Genomic DNA, 19,256 nt, shown 5'->3' on the forward strand with positions numbered 1-19,256 from the left:
AAGGCTCGATACAGAGGAACAACAACTTGTTCGTCTCTGTATGTTAAAGTATTTTTCATAAGCCAAGTGATTTGGTGAGCTGTTTTAGTCACTTTTGCTATGTGCCCCTTAAACTTCAACTCCCTATCCACCAGCACTCCCAAATCCCTGGCCTCATCAATCTCCTGGAGTACGGTTCCACCTATGTGATATACTGCTGCTATTCTTTTCACCCCAAAGTGCATAACCTTACACTTTGCCACATTAAACTGACTTCCATTTTTCCTAGCCCAGTGCTCCAAACTATCCAAATCATCCTGTAAAATTTTGACATCCTGTGCACTCACAATTGCTCTACCCAACTTTGCATCATCAGCAAACAAGTGAACACTTCCTCTCAGATCCTTTCCAATATCATTGATGAACAAATTGAAAAGCAGTGGTCCAAGAACAGAGCCCTGTGGCACTCCACTAGTCACAAGACGTCTTTTAGACTCCACTCCTGAATAAACCACTCTTTGATATCTCTCCTTCAACTACCCTCTTATCCATCTCACCAACCCTATATCTATACCCATCTGCTCCAGTTTACTGATTAGGGTTCCATGTGGTATCCTATCAAAGGCCTTGGCAAGGTCCAGTAGTATCACTGTAAACCCATTACCCCTATCCAGTTCAGCCGTCACTGTGTTATAAAACGTGAGCAAGTTACTGAGGCATGATCTACCCTTCACAAAACCATGTTGTCCCCCATACAATATCCCATTTTCATCTATCCAATCCTGTATTCTTTTCTTGACTAATTTCTCTAAGACCTTGACAATGATTCCTGATATGCTAATCGGTCGGTAATTTACAACAGCAGTCTTGGAACCACCTTTATGCAGTGGAACTATTTTCCCCTCTTTCCACCTGCTCGGGACTAACCCAGACCCGAGACTCAAATTAAACAAAATGGTCAAGGGTACTGACAATTCTTTAGCTGCTTCTCGTACAACACGAGCTGGTATACCATCCAATCCCACAGATGTATTGACATTGAGGTTATGCAAATGACTACTCACCTCCACTTCATTAACCACAATTCCCATATAATCTACTGGTTTATTCGTTTCTGCAATGTCACCACCTGGATGATATACTTTTGCAAAGTGCTCACTCAGTAACTCAACTATCTCAACTGATTCAGTTACCTCCCTACCATCGGCATTCTTTAAAATCAATCTGCCATGTACATTTTTCCTTTTACTTGCTACATATCTAAAAAACTGTTTAGGATTGTCTTTAGCCTGCATGGCCAATGTTCTTTCGTAATCCTTTTTTGCTTTTCTTACCACACTCGTCACCCTTCTGGCCTGTGCTTTATACCGTTCATGTGCCTGCCGGTCACCCTTCTCCTTAAATTCCCTCCATAGTTGTTTCTTTTTTTGCAACTCAAGCTTAATGGTGTTATTCATCCATTTAACCCCTACTTGATTTATTATTCGGACTCTGGGTATACAGTCAGCCATTGCTTCATGCAAGCACTTCTTAACTACCTCCCATGCACTATCAACTTCTAGTCCTTGCAGTTGTACATGCCATGGCACTGAACCAATCAAATTCCTAAGCTTGTCATACTTTCCAGCCCGATAATTCCACATGTACCGTCTTAATTGAAAATTCTACACCTTTAGCCACCTCCCAAGTCAAGACCCTATGATCACTCTCACCGACTGGTGGCAATGTGGTCATATTTGTTACAGCCAAATCCTCAGATATAATTACTAGGTAAAGCACTCTCTGACCCCTAGAATTTTCCATTACATGCTGTCGCAGATAGTTATCCCTTAATAACCGCATAAAATCCAGTTCCTTCCTCCCGTGTGTCCTCTCCTCACTCCAATCAATGCGACCATAGTTGAAATCTCCCATAATAATCACCCTCCTTCCACCCATTTCTTCTATTTGCTTGTGCATACTGTCACCACCATCTTTTCCATCACCTGGTCTATAGCAGCACCCAATTGTATATTTAGTTCTGCTAGCCACAATCTCACACCAAATGGCCTCAAATGTGCTCTTTTCTCTATCCTGCAATTCAACTTCTATTCTCCTTGGCTGGAGCTCATCAGCTATCATCAACAATACTCCTCCCCCAATTTTATTCACTCTGTCATTCCTGAACACACTATACCCATCACATTCAATCCCACTAGTTATATCATCTACAGTCAGCCATGTTTCACTAATACCTATAACCTGTGGTCTGGAAGTGCCAACCATGGTCAAAAACTCTTCCTTCTTGTTCCTAATACTCCCAGCATTAGTGTACATGAATTTAAGACCCCCATTAGCCCCAACCCTACCTTGATGCCTTATATTAACTATCCCACTCAGATTTGTTGTCCTTATTTGCTCTGGCATATTATATTCATTCTTACATTCAAATGCCTCCATAAGGACTGTATCTCTACTCCCCCCCCCTTAACAAATCTAGTTTCCCTGAATTTGCACATCCACTACATTCAGCAACACTTTCTCAAGTCTTCTTACACCGTAACCATTCAAATGCAAGCTATCCATCTTATATAGATCCTTTCGCCCATCAAACTCACTCCACACATCCACAAATTCCACACCACGCGTCATACATAACCCACGCATAAAGTCATTTGCAATTATAGCCCTCCTTTTAAACATTTCACTGTCATACCGTGGCAAAAGACTAATCATTCTAACTCTCTCACTCTTTTCTTTTGCTACCTCAAACAATTCATTCAGGTCTTCTATCATTTCCATTTTATCTCCTTTCAAATCATTCGTACCTGCCACAACAATCATTTCTTTCACCCTTTCCTTTTGCTCTCTAATAGACTCAGTTACGTCCTTTATGGTCGCACCAGGTTGGTACGATTTTGTCAAATCCTCTACTAACACACCTCGTACTAACGAGTCTCCATACAGCACTCTATCCTTCATTTTGTTCATGTTCACATTAATACGTCTATTTTTCCCGTCATACCTTTTATTATTGGTTGGTTCATTCAGTCTACTTTTGTTCATGCACTCTAGCTGCTGTTTTGCTCTTTCTATCGCACTATTCAACAACGCGATCTCACTCAATGCATCTATCTCATCTTTTTTGTTCTCTGAGAAACCATTTATACTATCATTCACACTTTCTACATTCACACTCTCACAATTTTCATGTACAACCTTGCCGTTTCTTGTCATATCCCTATTTCCTTCATTCTGAAGGTTGACAAAAATATCACACTCACGATCCGAAATACACTTCAATTCCTCATTCTCCCTACATTTTCTACACACATTCAATCCTTTATTATCATCTAACCACACTTCGACCGCACTCCGCAAAGCGTACATTTCACAGCTAGTACACTGACTCATTTCTTTTATGCTACCGTTCTTTGATAACGATGGCGAACCTTCATTACTGGCCGCCATTTTCCTTCGCACAGGTGCCATACTTATTTCAACGTGTTTTGTCAAATTATACATTATAACACACCAAAAATAGACGCACTAAAATACGCAAGGCAAACAAAACAAAACTACACAATATTAAGTAATTTGTATCGATAACTGAAAATGATACTCATCTTATCTGGAGCTTGCACGAACACTACACATTACGAATTCATCTAGCGACGACTTCCCGACATAGATTATGTTATAAAACACTTTAGTACACTAACCACGCTAATAAAGCTCCAATAATATACCAAAATTACACACTTAAGTCCATTAAATTGAATCCAAAACATCAATAAATCAACAAAAAACACAAATCTCTCAGGAGCTCTCCGATAGCACGTCCGTTCACCAGCTAGACTGGTTGCTCAAGTGGATAGAATCTCTGCTTTCTAATATTTATTATTTTATTTTACGTTATTTATTTCTCTCTCTCTCTCAATGGCTTACATCTTTTATTTTAAAAGGGTCAAGTCTTGCACTTCCTTTCCCAAAAGGAAACTGAGAAAGACTACAAATACCTTGACTTTTAAATGGATGTTTGTGAATGATTTTCTCATTTTCTAAAATGTTTTCTTCAATCTATCAGCAACAAGACTTAAATGCATGTTGTTAATAAAGAGATATAAACACATAAGCATAATCTACAAATATGAATAAATTTTGATACTGAACATCATTATACTAAAAAAAAGAAAAGTTCATTACAACCATAATACGATGCAACAATATTCTTCCAATGAGCAGGGACTAAAAGGGAGCTAAAGACATTCTTTTTAAGATAGAGTTCATGCCTGCAGCATCCAAGTCTTAAAACTTAGAAGTCTAAAATTTAGACTTCAAATAGAGTATGCCAAACTCGGTGAAGGTACAGTCAGCTTGCAGCAACCAAATGCACTGCCTACATCTCCACATTGGTGGACATTTTAACAGCCCTAGATATATCTCCTAGCAAACAAACATAAAACCATCAGACCACAGGAAACCTAGAAGTGAAATAATGTTGGTAGAGTCAAGGTGTGGTATCCATATTCCTCAGAGGAAAGGTCAAGCCTCTGTGGTACCTAGACACCACTAGATGAGTCATCCCAGGTAATGCCACCACTTGTTAAAACTTGAAGTGGGCAAAAACCATACTTGGACTCCAGAGCAGAGTCTCAATTTACTTCAATTTCTTCTAACATGCAATGATGTTTTCAGCATTACATCAGACATCATGAAACATTTCTTCTTTTCAATGGCTATAACTTTAGAACTGTCATTTTGCAGATGAGCCATTAGGCAGCATACTGGAATGGAATGAATTTAACAGTAATGTTTTGGATATTCCAAGTCATATAGCAAATAATTTTGATAACATTATCTGCCAGGTGTGTCTAGAAGAAATCCAAGTAGTGATATATGGGATACACACAGCAATAACAATTTGAAGAAGATTTGGGTAAAATTCCACAAGGAATCCAATAATGAATATTCCATGTCCCTTCCAATTTCCACTAACCTTAAACAATCTGCTAACTAAGCCAGCCTGGATGACCACATGGTAATGTACCTGCTCTTAACCAACAGGTTGCAGGTGGACATGGATGTTAGTGAATGTTCTTAGGTAAGAGATGAATTTCATTGCTCAGTGTGAAATCACTGCAATGCTCAATGAAGGCCTGAAGCAGCAGCTTGAAAAGGTTCCACATTTGGTCTATAGAGGAAAGTTTTTGGATTATGTAAAAAGTAAATTAAAAAACACAAAATAAATAAATGAATAATAAAAAAATTAAAAAATCTTAATCCACCCAGCTTAGATTTAATTTGTGCTAGAGATATATAACCTTTCATGGGTGTGAGTAAAAAAAAAAAGTCAAGACTGGTTGCTCAAGTGGATAGAATCTCTGCTTTCTAACTCATGGGTTCAATTACCACTATAGTCATTCATGTTTGCGAATGGCTTTAGGTAAAAGATTAATTTTAATGCCCTACATGAGGCCACCCAGCTTACTGGTAGTCTGATGTGGCTTGAAGTTCCATGTTTGCTCTCTTGAGCAGGGTTTCTGTAATATGTTAAAAAAAACAGTAATATAAAAAAATAAAAAAAAAACAATAAATCTCATTCCACCCATGGTGCTGAAATACCACAACTTTTACAATATTTCATAGGTGGGAGTTTCATAAAATAGATTACAGACAGATTCACTACCCAAATATATATGGTTTTAGTTCAAATCTCAATGGTGTTCATTTCCATCTGCTATCTGAAAACTATATCTACTTTTCCTGGCAGAAACTCCCCAGTTTGAAATTAGTTTCCACTATGACTTGGGCATGTGTTCCTCTGATATACCATGTTTGTCAATTTCCAAATTAGAATCTCCTATTTTTGATCTCTGGCTAAAAATTTCTCTGGTTCATTCTTTTAAGCGTATTTGTTATTACTTTCTTTCCTTTGGATTTTGATTCTGTACTTAAATTTTGCAGATCAGCAAAAAAAGCCTACAATATAGTACCAGAGCAAAGTTTTTTTCAAAACACTACAATTATATAGAGTAAATTTTATTTATTTTTTTTATTTATTATAATACATGCATTCACAAGAATATAGCAATTTTATTACTACAAATATTTCAACCAGAAACTAACTGGTCATCTTCAGTACATCAGCATTATCACAAGATGAAGCTGCAACAAAGAATGTTAATCTTATTTACAGAGCTGAGCCACGTGCCAGATGCCACCTCATGGATTTATGATAAAATAAAGATTACAATTGGGTAAATGGAACATTATACAGAGTAATACTTAGTTTATATTTAAGTTGTAAGTCAGTAGTTAGAAATGAAGGACAGTATGAAGAACAAACAGCAACGGAACCCACCTTTAATAAGATGCAGGACCTCCTTTCACTGTGATGACTGCAGCAATCCTATGGGTCATACTTTCCAAAAGCATATGATAGTGATCAATGGGAATTTTAGACTGTTGTGGGACAGATGTTCCTTGACTTCACCTGACACTCCAGTTCATCCCATAGATGATCAATAAGGTTGAGATCAGGGCATTATGGAAGCCAGTTAAAGTGTGATGACATTCATGTTCACAAACCACACAATTACAGCAGCAGCAGCTTTATGACACGGTGCACACTGTCTTGCTGAAAGAGACAAGTCAGTTCTGCAGAAATGTCACAAAATGGGAAGCACTGCATTGTCCAGACATATACCTCTCAGAGTTCAATGCTCGAGGCACCACAAATAGAAGTCCAAGGCCAAACAAAAAAATAAAGAAATAAAAGGCAATACCATTACATCATCACCTCCAAATATCACAGTCGGGTTTATGCACTCTGGCAAGAGATGTTCACCATCATACCCATCCATCTGTTCGGTAGGAGTAGCGCAATTCGTTGCTTCATAACACAGTTTTCCAAGCTTTCACGTAACATTGTACAAGCTCTCTGCACCACTGAAGACAATGCTACCTTATTGGTTTGGGTAATGTGGGGCTTGCATATTGCAGTCCTACCATGGAAACCATGTTGTGAGCCTTGATTCCGAATGTTTTTATGCAGATTCTCATTGCATAAAATTCGATGCTTGGAACTCCACATTCAACGTGTCAACTGACAAATGTGGTTTTTACATATTATCTTTCATAGCACCCTACAGTCACATTCAGTGAGTGTGGTGGGTCATCCACTGCAGGTAGCACTTGCAGTTGACTCCCTGCGCTTCCATCTCAGTATGGTATCACTGATTGTTGACCTAGGATATCCGAAGTTGTCAACAATTCACTGAACAGATAGGCCTGCAACATGGCATCCTATCACAATATTGCTTTCAAACTCTGTCAGTTCCCTTCTCACAGCCATTTCACTTGGACACAGTTGTACTAACTTAGGAGCATCATATTCCTCCACTTTATACCAGCCACAAACACGTTACATAGCAAGATGCACCTTGCCCATAGGAGTGTCTGTTGACTCCTTTCCAAGCAGTGTACATGAAGACAGTTTGATGTAAAATTAGGTGTAAGCCAAGGGTACACACTATCTCCACTCTTAATTATCATCTACATGGATCACATTATGAAAGAAATAGTAAATCTGATATCAAAATCAAAGATTTCAAACTTATCTTTGTTTTTATTTTGATAATGCACTACTGAATAAATCCAGTGCAAGTCTCCAGAATTCTTCAACTAAATTGAATAGCAGCTGTAAGAAATTTGGCATGAAAATCAACAATATAAAAAACCAATACTATGAAAATTGACAGGAGCATGGTAAACTTCCAACTGTATTCTCAATGGAGAGCCTGTAAACTGTGCCTAAATGGCTATAATATTTTACTTGTTTTATTAGCAGTATATAAGACATTGTTCAACCCAATTTTAAATAATGGGTTTGAGAGTTCTGAGAAAAATTAAGAGAGCAAACAGAAAGCATTAATGGCAGAATCATTAAAAATGAAGATACCAGGAAGGAGCTTGATACTGTTAGCATTTAAGAATGAATGAATAGCTAATTTAAGGTAGTATTGGTCCAAAACAGGTATTATTTGATGCCAAGATGGCAGGAAAAGGACCTAGATTTAGGTGGATTGATTCAGTCAGAAGTGCCCTAGAAGACCAAAATATTAGATATTACAAATACTAAAGTGAAGGAGGAAAATTTGGAGAAAAAATGTTCATAGGAGCTTAGTAATAACATGATTAAGTACTACATTTAATCATATTATACTGTTGCAGTATCCTGTATATTCCTTGAGGATACACAGGAAATTGATGATGATGAATGTTGATTTTATCCAGTTCAACTTTCCTAATAATGAAGTCATCTTCATTTGAGATTTTAATGTTCACAACTCTGCCTTTCCTTTTCTAATAGCTATGATCCAGCAAGTAGAAATGCAAGGCATTTGCCATCACTAATAACCTCATACAAATTGTATACATGCTTACAAAAATCCAGATAACCCTATCCACTCACCAAAAGTAATTTTTCTAACTACACTGTGGATGCCGTTTATCCACCAGGCAATTCAGACAACTACTATCTACTGTTAAGTTCTTCAATGAAATAATCACAAAACCAACCTAATCCAAAAGGTTATATAATATTAAAAGGATACTGAGTAAATCTTCATAATTTCTATGCCTTGTTTCCTTAGATAGATTACTGTTTTCAAAATTCTAATCCAAACAATTGCACTAAATATATCACCAAGGTAATTCACACTGGTATGGAAACATTTATTCCCAACTTTAAATTCTTATCCTTTATCTATGCCTTGTTTCTCCAAAAAAGTATCTTCCATTTCTCAAAGATGAAGATGTAAATGGAGAGAGCTAATGCTACAGCAAATTATCAACACATCCAAACTTGATTATGAAAGTACTATGTGCAAGAAACTAGTATCATAGCCAGATTATGCTTTCTGGTCTCTTGGCAAAGCAAATGGCAATATCTCTTGTCAAGCCCTAAACCCTCTTTGAAAATCAGATGATTCTATTGGATTGTTATTCATGGAAAAAGCTGCTCTCGTGGCCTCCTACCATCCAAATATGCAATATTTAGTGTCACTTTTGATCAGAAGAAATTTGTCCAAACTGAACAAGATTCTATGGGTTGCATTTGGGCAGAAATGCTTCCTGCAACTAATGGCATTTCTCTAACCGTTCTGAATGAATGTATACCAGAGATGACAACTGTTCTATACTGCTTTTTATATTCTCCTTCTACAGATTACCAATCCTGCAGCCTGGAAATTAGCCAATAGTATTCCTAAGAAGAATAATCTTTGGCATCAAAGTGCCATTAAATTTCTCTTGTTCAATTATTACAGAAAGCCATTAACAACCAACTTTAATGCTACCTGGAAATCTCTCAGCTAATAAACAATTAAAAGTTGTATTTTGCAGCTGCTTATCAACAGAAATCTTGCTTGTGCCACCCATCTTTGGACAAGTGTTATGGAAAGGTAAGTAAGTTATCATCATATGGTCTAACTTCAAATAGATTGCCAGCTTTCTCTGATTGCATATTATGTGCAATGGTGGATGGATCCACAAAATATCCAACTAATGACTGGATTTCACAGTACTCTGTTCTTTTCAAAACTCTTATTGCCATCTTGGATGACCAAGTGGTTAATGTATGGGGTCTCCAACCAACAGGTTCATATCCCACCTTGGGCACTATTATTTGTGATTGTCGTTCTGTAAATGAGAGAGAAATTTCTCTGCTTGGTGTGAAACCATGAATAAGCAGGGACACTGCCTTGCTTATTCATGATCCTGAAGTAGCATGAAAAATTTATGTTTGATCTTAATTATGTAAAAATGAAATACAAAAATAGAATTTAAAAAAAAAAAGTTTAGCCCACTCATGGTACTAGCATACTATAAGTCACAATGTTTTATGAGTGGAAGGAATCATCTGAAAAATCATCTGACAACCCTTGCATTACAAAAAAACTTACAGAATATCAAAATCTTAAATTCTGATCTCCAGGCCATTCTCGCATGGGGTGTTGAAAACTTTGTTAATTTCAATTATAGTAAATTCACCCCCCCCCACTGCTAAACAAGAACCCTGTATTCCAGTCGTAACATCCAAATCTCTAAACAAGACTAGGTAGAGATAAACCTGGATGATGAGGGTTATGTATAACATGCATCACAGTATAAACACCAGAAGAAAATAATTTAAACAACTTTTTAATCATGCATCACAGTATAAACACCAGAAGAAAATAATTTAAACTTTTTAATATTTTGATGGGTTTCTAACCAGTACATGTTCAAAGCAAATTAAAACTGTGGTAAGGCACACAGTGCTTCATTAGACTGGCATAGAAACAATTTGCATTGTAAGCTAAAAGGCATTTTTTTAACATTACACGGTGATCAACATTCATTTCGATAAAATAATGAAGACTAATACCATGTTAAGAATAGTCATTTTAATTTCCTGATGTACTGATCTTCATATTGAGGTTATTATTTGCAATGCACATATACACAGAAAAACAAGTTACACTGGAATTCAAACAGTATGCCAAAGTATCATTAATCTGGTCAACTGTTATTCTACTGGAAATGACCTCTGGTGAAAGGGAAAAAAAAAAAAAACACTACAAAGTACAGTCCTGTTTTACATGGCCAGAGATCAAATTCTCATTAACTGTCAATGTACAGCAATAGTGGTTGCCTAATCAGTATTTAAAATAAGAGATGAGGTTGTTATTAACAAAGTATGACAGATTGTGGAATACTAGAATACTATAGTTCTGATTATTATGACCCATTAGAACAACAAAGTTATGCAAGTTGAATACATGTTATCCATATTCTTGAGATTTTTAGGCCATCATTATTATTGAGATTAGGGTGGTCAATTAGAATTTTACAGGCCTCTTTAAATATGTGCTCTGACCAGCTTTTCACGTAATGTAAGGAACAGCATCCAACTAACTGGATTTAAAAGAAAAGCACAGAACTCAAGCTGGTTACTTTCTAGCACCTAGACAGCATTAAAAAACTATTCTGCACTAATTTTCACATCATGAGAATTTATGGCCTTCCTAAACTATACAAAGAGAATGTACAGCTTTAGCCAATAGTTGAAGGTGTTGACAGCCCTAATCACCTAGCCAATAAATGAGTGCTGACACTGAAGGAGTTCGTAAGTGATTCTTCCTCCAATATAAAAAATACAAAACTCCATAAACAAAATGAAGAGCATCGCACTCAACAAAAATGATTTATTGATTCTGCCCAATATCATGGTCTCTTTGCCTGTACTACACTCTGGTTATTTCATGTGACTGTGGCAAAACACTTTTTATCTACAAAAACAAAGCATAGCCACAGACTTTCCACTATCCCCTTCTATTGCCAACTTTTATATGGAAGCTTTTGAACAATGCAGTCTAGATTCCTTTACTTTAAATCTCAAAGGGATGATAGTAATTCTTGTAGAAAAGCTTATACGCATGATTATTAAATAACTTAAGGAATTCACAACATATACTGGAATATAAATTAAAATAAACTTTAATATATACTTCCTATATTTTGGCAATGTCACATTGCCATCTTCATGAGAAAAACTTTAGGAAAAATAGTAGTTTCCTCTCTTTGACCTCATCTGCTGTTTTAGTGCCTGCATGCACGTGTCTTAGTCTTATGTTCCCATGAAGATGGCAACGTGACTTTGCCGAAATATAGGAAGTATATATTAAAGTTTATTTTAATTTATATTCCAGTATACATTGTGAATTCCTTAAGTTATTTAATAATCATTTAAATCTCAAAGTTTGGCTTAGGTACATTGACAATATTTTTGTTATTCACCTCACAGCTACCAAAATTTAATAAATGCCTTCCTCAGCCATAAATAAACATAAACACACACAATTTCTGGATACCTGTCATTTGTCTTCATTCAGACAGTCCATCTTTCACAATTTACTGTAAGCCTACAACATACCAGGCAATATGTATCTGTAAACTCTTACCACCCACAACACAAAAAACCAGGTGTCATTAACACACTAAGAAATGGAATTATAAAGATTCCCTCCTATGAGCAAGCATGAAATGAAAATTAACAGAAATACTCTCCTAAAAATGGCTACAGTATAAATATTATAAACAAAATTCTGCATAGGAATGCACCTAAAAATAAAAATAAATTAAATTACAATAAAACCATAGTCATTCCACATGTTAAAGGGGTATCAGAAGAAATAAACAAAATACTATACAACTTAATGCTAACTTTAAATCTTCTGCAAAATTAAATAACTCCTTTAACTCCTTCATGGATCCTCTTCTTCCCTTTGAGTATCCTATTCCTATCCAACAAAATATAAACACGTGAAATTTAATAAAGATGTTAATTCTGTCATTCTTGATTATGCTCTGGATAGGCTATACAGAGCTGAATGGAAAGGTAACTGTTCCTTATAATCACCCAGAAAGCTAGTATATGAGCACAAATTTAAAGAAGCTTGTGAAATTCTAATCAACCACCTTAATCTTAACAATAATGATAGCTTAAAAATCTCAAGAATATGGATGGCACATATTGGATCAACATAACTTACACGTGTTAGGATTGCAGTATCATGTCTAGCAGTAGCCATACGTTTAGACATATGTAATGGAGAAGTACAAAAGCAGTAAACTTATATGTGCTACATGTATCCAGTTTCCAAGTTCTTCATAGCATTTCTTGTATTTTTATGATTCCTCTAAGACAAAAATTGTTTTAACTGATATCATGATATTTATTTCCATACTAGAGTTTTACATTTTGGCTGCCAGGCAAAAAATAAACAATGAAAAGTTTTGTCCATCAAATTAGAAATTGAGAATATGTGATTGTTATTGATACTATTCCGTTTAATATTTCTTTAGTGTGTTGATTATGTTCTATTAATTTTTTTATATATTACAAAACCTTAATAAACCATCCTCACCACAGTTGTTATCATGGCATCGTATGATGTCCATTCTGTAGTTAAACTAAATATTCCCTTCATTTTTATCCTCTGAGAGTCTGATCATATACGATTTAAATTTTTTCAGTCTCTCTCAATACTCCCAAGAGTATTGAGAGAGCTCTTCGGGTTTCATCCTGAAGAGCTCTAAAATTGTAAGTGCCAATGAATATTCTTCTAATGCTGTTTTTTATGTTACTCTTGCCACAAAAGGCTGCAAACCTATAATACATAAAAAAACAGCATTAGAAGAATACTGGTCTCTTGAGCAGGCAGACTAAGAATTTTATGTTATTCTTTAGAGTCTGGGAATCCTGCTCAGGAACTTTTTGAGCCACTTCAGGCCTCCGATATAAGGGTGATGAATATCATTATCACCCTTATTACATTGGGTGATGATATTCATCTCTCACCTAAAGACAATCACATACATCTATGTCTAAGGCAGGATTTGAACTTACAGCCTGACAGGCCAGACCAGCAAAATCTGATAAGAAATCAGATGCAGACATCCTACAACTGAAAAGCTATGGGCATAATAGTCTGGATCATATCATTCTGATGAAATGGATTTGTCATATTTGGTAATCATGCCTATTATGCCCATGGTTATACAGTCACCCTTTACTTGAATAAATTTACAATTCACAGGATTGCAGGTCTGGTGGGGGGGAGGTCCCATGCTTACCAGGTAGGTTAGGCCTTTCACCTGCCCATATTAGCTAGGTACAGCAGCAAAACCTTAATGCCGTGAATGACCCTCCTGGGAGAATACATTCCCAACATGCTTCATCCCTTTGCCATGTTGAGACATCTTGAGAAGACTTGGGAGATCTAGCTCTGTCAAATATAAGCACGCACAGGTTTGGAGGCTTATAAACACATGACTCAAATCAACATTAATCTTCTAGACTTTCAATATGTCTCTGAAGACATAACCGTGCCAATATCACTTAACATTATATATTATCTAGTAATAGTTCCAGAGAGCCTCTATACTCAGTAGGCATATACGAAGCCCTTTGGCGGAAAGACGCGTTCGATTCCCGTCAGTGACGTGAGGAACCTTTATCTGGTCTCTTTCGAGTAAAGGTCGAAAGAGACCAGATAAAGATAAGAGCTAGCCAGTCTCATACGGAGGTAAAGGATTTTTTCACCCAGAAACTCTGGTTTTTCATCCCTCAGAACGGCAAACTGGCCCGTGAACACACACGGATCTACAATCATAAAATACATATTTAATCCTCATAGGAGAGCTCAACCAGTCCTAAGGGATGGTTGAGGAATGGGTGGGGGGGGGGGTCCCCATACGAATAAATAAATAATAGTTCCTACCAGTACCGTTGACAGGGTGTAACATAGAGGCAGCATGCCTCACAGTGCTGCTTAATAAGGGCGCTCGTTCAGCCATATTGCAGTAGGCGGCAGCGCTATGCTAACAATTCCTGTTAGCATAGCAAGTGAGGAAAGAAGTTTTTCTAAGCTTAAATTGATTAAAAATTATTTGCAAACAGCAATGACCCAAGAAGGATTGGTTGGTCTAGCAACTATATCGATAGAGGTGGACATAGCTTATAATTTAAATTTAGAAGAGCTTATAAACAGTTTTATTGTGCGATATTCCCATAGAGCAAACATTTAATTAATATTATTATGTAATTGTTTTGCATTAATGTTTCTCTTGTAATAAAAACAAAATAGCAATTGGAGATTTTCTTATATATTTGTCTTATAATCCATCTGAGGCGATATTTAATTGTTTGCCTCAGGGCACGATCTAATCTGGTGATGGTCCTGGTTCCTACAACTATTATAAAAATATGGAGGCAGAGTAAAAAAAAAAAAACCATTAATGATATTTAACAAGCAAATATGTCAGATAGAATCACTCAGTCCAGCTTCAATGAGACCTCGAGTACAAGCTGGTTTAAAGAAGTAAGAACATTTAACAAGAAGCTAACTGGTTCTGCTAAATGCTTTTGCTTAAACTAACTTGTGGTCTTGGTTTCACTGAAATGGACTGAGTAATTGTCTGAAATATTTCATTTTTTTCAAGTATTATTAAATATGTTTTTACTGTGTGCTTATGTGTTTTTATAATTTAATTCATTGTTATGTGAAAATTCATATCCTAAATAAACATAAACGTAATCTGAGGTATACACATATATATATATATATATATGAACATATAATTAACAGTTACATTCATGAACTTTATGTATTCCTTTAGCACACATTTGACGTGTGTGCTAAAGGAATGCTCAGCCGAACTGGCCAGGCCCTTGAAATTTTTGTATAATGAGTCTTAGCTATGGAAACATCCTACAGGAAAGAATGCATGATAATTCCATTGCACAATGGTGGTGAAAGGACTGATATGTCTAACTATCAACATCTCTGGAGTAAATGCAAAGATTTTAGAGAAGTTGGTAGGAACTTGCATACAGAAATGACTGGACAAGCAAGATATAATTAAAAGAAACACACGTATTAACCACAGTGAAAATTATTTAATTGTAAATATTTCATCCTAAGTATCTTAGGACATCATCAGTACAGTAGTTTAAACAATAATAGGAATAACATACAGTTAGGGCGCATGATTACAATAGAATCTCATTAAACATGCGTAATAACGTGTTAAAGAATTGCACGTTACGCATGTGTAATTACATGTTGCCTGGCGTTTATGAGATTCCATGCTCATGCAAATTATCTTACTTTCGACAGACAGGTAGGTCTGTTCAGAAACGCATCTCGGAACATTGAGATGCATTTCAATCGAGAATGAAAATCCAAGCCATAGGATCCATTGGGAAAAGTCTAAACTTTTACATAGATCTTTATATAAACATGAACATTTATATAAAGAAAGCTCTGAAGCCCTACTATACAGACCAAATTTAAACCGCAACGACGTTCTTACTATTCCTAAAGTATGGGAAATTGTCATACAAAATTGTGTAAAATAATTATTTTTTCACTTTTTTTTTAACATGTTACACATGTTTAATGAGATTCTATTGTAATCATGTGCCCTAACTGTATGTTATTCCTATTATTGTTTAAACTACTGTACTGATGATGTCTAAGATACTTAGGATGAAATATTTACAATTAAATAATTTTCATTGTGGTTAACACGTGTGTTTCATTTAATTATGAACTCGCCACAGGTTTCGTTATTTAAAAAAGCAAGATATATTTTATGAGGAACAGCATAGGTTTACTAAAGGAAGGTCACGTCTGAGCAATTTGCTCATATTTTATAATAATGTTATGGATGAGTTGGATAAAGGGAACAGATAAACTATGATACTGTTGGACTTTGCTAAGGCATTTGATAGGATACCACATGAAAGGCACTGTTGCATAACCCAGAGAATATGGAATTGGAATTTAAACTATTGGTTTGGATAAGTGGATGGTTGACAGACAGGCAGAAAGTGGTACGTGGGGGATATGAATCTGCCAGATTTAAGGCGACCAGTAGTGTGCATGAGGGATCAGTCCTTAGATCATTGTTATTTAATCTAAACATTAACGATATTTGAAAATGCCTGACAAGAGCTCTTCAATTGTTTGCTAATGATCAAAGATAGGCAGGGCAATCAGAGATGCTACTAATATATAGCATTTAAAGGGTGATTTGAACAGGCTGAAAGTGTGGGCAATAGAAAATGGCTTCTAATCCAGTGTCAGTAAGTGTAAAGTTATGCACGTTGGCTTAAGGTGATATTGAACAGTATATTATATTGGTGGGATTATGCTACGAGAAACTGATATGGCTAATGATCTTGGAGTTATGGCGGATGGAAAGTTGAAATTTAAAGGTCACATAAATATTACAAAGATTTGGTCTCCTAGATTTCAAAGGAATAAAGAAGCTGTGGAAAGGCTGCAAAGAAAAGTTAAAAAGATTATATCAGGATTATGGAATGTAGATTACTACATTGTTATTATTGAGAGGATAGATTGAGAGTGTCGACTGTAGACACTCGTAGACAGAAGAAAGAGGGATGATATGATAGAGGTCTATAAACTTTTGAGTGGGCATTATAGGATATCTGTTGATAAAATTTATTATATCTGGAAGGTGGGGAGAAGAAAAAGGGCATCCATGGAAGTTGTTTGCTTCCGCTCACTCAAAGTGAGTGGAACAGTTTGCCTGTTGAAGTAGTGAGTGCATCCAGTGTAAATAAGTTTAAAAGAAGGTCTGATAGCTGGTGTGGATGATTTATGGGTCCTTGACTCACTGAGGTTTAATAATAATAATTTTAGTATATATATTATTTTAAACAAAAACTAAAAATGTTATTTTTCAGTTTAAAAAAATATATAAAAAGAATAAATAAAAAGAAAAAAGTTTAAATAATAAAAATAATTCAAAATCAATAAATAAAAAATAAATGTTACCGCTGCCCAGGATAACCTTCAGAATATTTATTATTTAAACAAGATCCCAAGGCTTCAAGGCATGCTCGACTAGCAAAATTCTACAGAAACACAATAAATAATTTATTAGAGGATCATGTAGATAAAAGGTTTTTAAGTAAATTGCAATGAAATTTTAAATAAATTTCATGAAATAATAAAATATAAAGTTACTACAAGTAAGCAGTCCCAAATCTGGGACTTAAATAACTGCATTTACTTGAAGATGTGATTTCCTACACAAGGTGCTCACCATCCATGGGAAAAATTATAACAAACTCAAACACTGCTATGTGTGTTTACAGCTTACACTGACAAAGTGAATTATGACAGCTTCATATGAAGTGGAACATGTCCAGATTCTTTATTTTATTTTTTTATGCAACTCCCACTCACCAAAAGTTGAAAACCTGTAGTACATTAGTACTGTGGGTAGGCTAAAGTCGTTTTAATTTTTTTAAATGCTTTTATCATATACTCTCTCTCTCTCTGTATGTGTGTGTGTGTTATACTTTACATAATCTGGAAACACTTGGCAGATAATGAAACAAATGACATCATAATTATTATTGGAATGCTAAGAATCATATCAGCTATAGAGCTCCACACCCTACCAAATATTCTTTCCTCACTTCTCATGAAAAATTGTAGTTATCTGACTACAAGTTCATGAACCTATGGCATCCATTCTACATGTTTCCAATTTCTTACTAGCCCAATCTTACTATACAAGTTACAATTTATAAAAGGACAATATTAATACAGAGATTTGTAGAATTAAAACTCACCTGGTATGACACAACCACCCTGCTTATTAGAAGTATGAAAAAGTTCCAAGTCTGGTTTCTAAAGCAGAGTTCAAGGATTATCTAACCCTTGGCTCACTTACAGTATGTTGCACTAAAAGGTTTAAAATTTTTCCTGAGTCACATTCACATTTAAAAAAAAAAAAGAAAAAAAGTGAAGTAACCATTGCGATCATAATCATAATTGCAAATGACTTTATGTGTGGGTTATGTATGATGAGTGGTGTGGAATTTGTGGATGTATGGAGTGAGTTCGATGGGCGAAAGACTCTATATAAGATGGATGGCTTGCATTTGAATGGTTATGGTGTAAGGAGACTTGAGAAATTTGCTGAATGTAGTGGATGTGAAAATTCAGGGAAACTAGATTTATTAAGGGGGGGGGGATAGATATACAGTCCTTAGGGAGGCAGTTGAATGTATGAATGAATATAATATGCCCGAGCGAATAAGGGCAACAAATCAGAGTGGGATAGTTAATATAAGGCATCGAGGTAGGGTTGGGGCCTAATGGGGGGTCTTAAATTCATGTACACTAATGCTAGGAGTATTAGGAACAAGAAGGAAGAGTTTTTGGCCATGGTTGGCACTTCCAGACCACAGGTTATTGGTATTAGTGAATCATGGCTGACTGTAGATGATATAGCTAGTGGGATTGAATGTGATGGGTATAGTGTGTTCAGGAATGACAGGGAGAATAAAATGGGGGGAGGAGTATTGTTGATGATAGCTGATGAGCTACAGCCAAGGAGAATAGAAGTTGAATTGCAGGATAGAGAAAAGAGCACATTTGAGGTCATTTGGTGTGAGATTGTGACTAGCAGAACTAAATATACAATTGGGTGCTGCTATAGACCAGGTGATGGAAAAGATGGTGGTGACAGTATGCACAAGCAAATAGAAGAAATGAGTGGAAGGATGGTAATTATTATGGGAGATTTCAACTATGGCTGCATTGATTGGAGTGAGGAGAGGACACACGGGAGGAAGGAATTGGATTTTATGCAGTTATTAAGGGATAACTATCTGCGACAGCATGTAATGGAAAATACTAGGGGTC

General features: G+C 35.9%; 1 protein-coding gene across 1 annotated transcript in view; it reads right to left on the minus strand.

Moving 5' to 3' along the window:
- The window catches only part of LOC150098903 (serine hydroxymethyltransferase, mitochondrial-like), a 206,980-nt gene that overhangs the window by 142,899 nt on the left and 44,825 nt on the right, over positions 1-19,256 (minus strand). Inside the window, exon 3 of the mRNA XM_090405829.1 lies at positions 17,373-17,452. Within this exon, the coding sequence (XP_090261955.1) occupies positions 17,373-17,452 (80 nt within the window). The remainder of the gene's footprint in view (positions 1-17,372; positions 17,453-19,256) is intronic.

The sequence above is a fragment of the Typopeltis vanoorti genome, chromosome 15 (genome assembly GCF_054136105.1).
Source record: "Typopeltis vanoorti isolate ZY-2024b chromosome 15, IOZ_Tvanoo_1.0, whole genome shotgun sequence".
NCBI classification, from domain to species: Eukaryota; Metazoa; Arthropoda; class Arachnida; order Uropygi; family Thelyphonidae; genus Typopeltis; species Typopeltis vanoorti.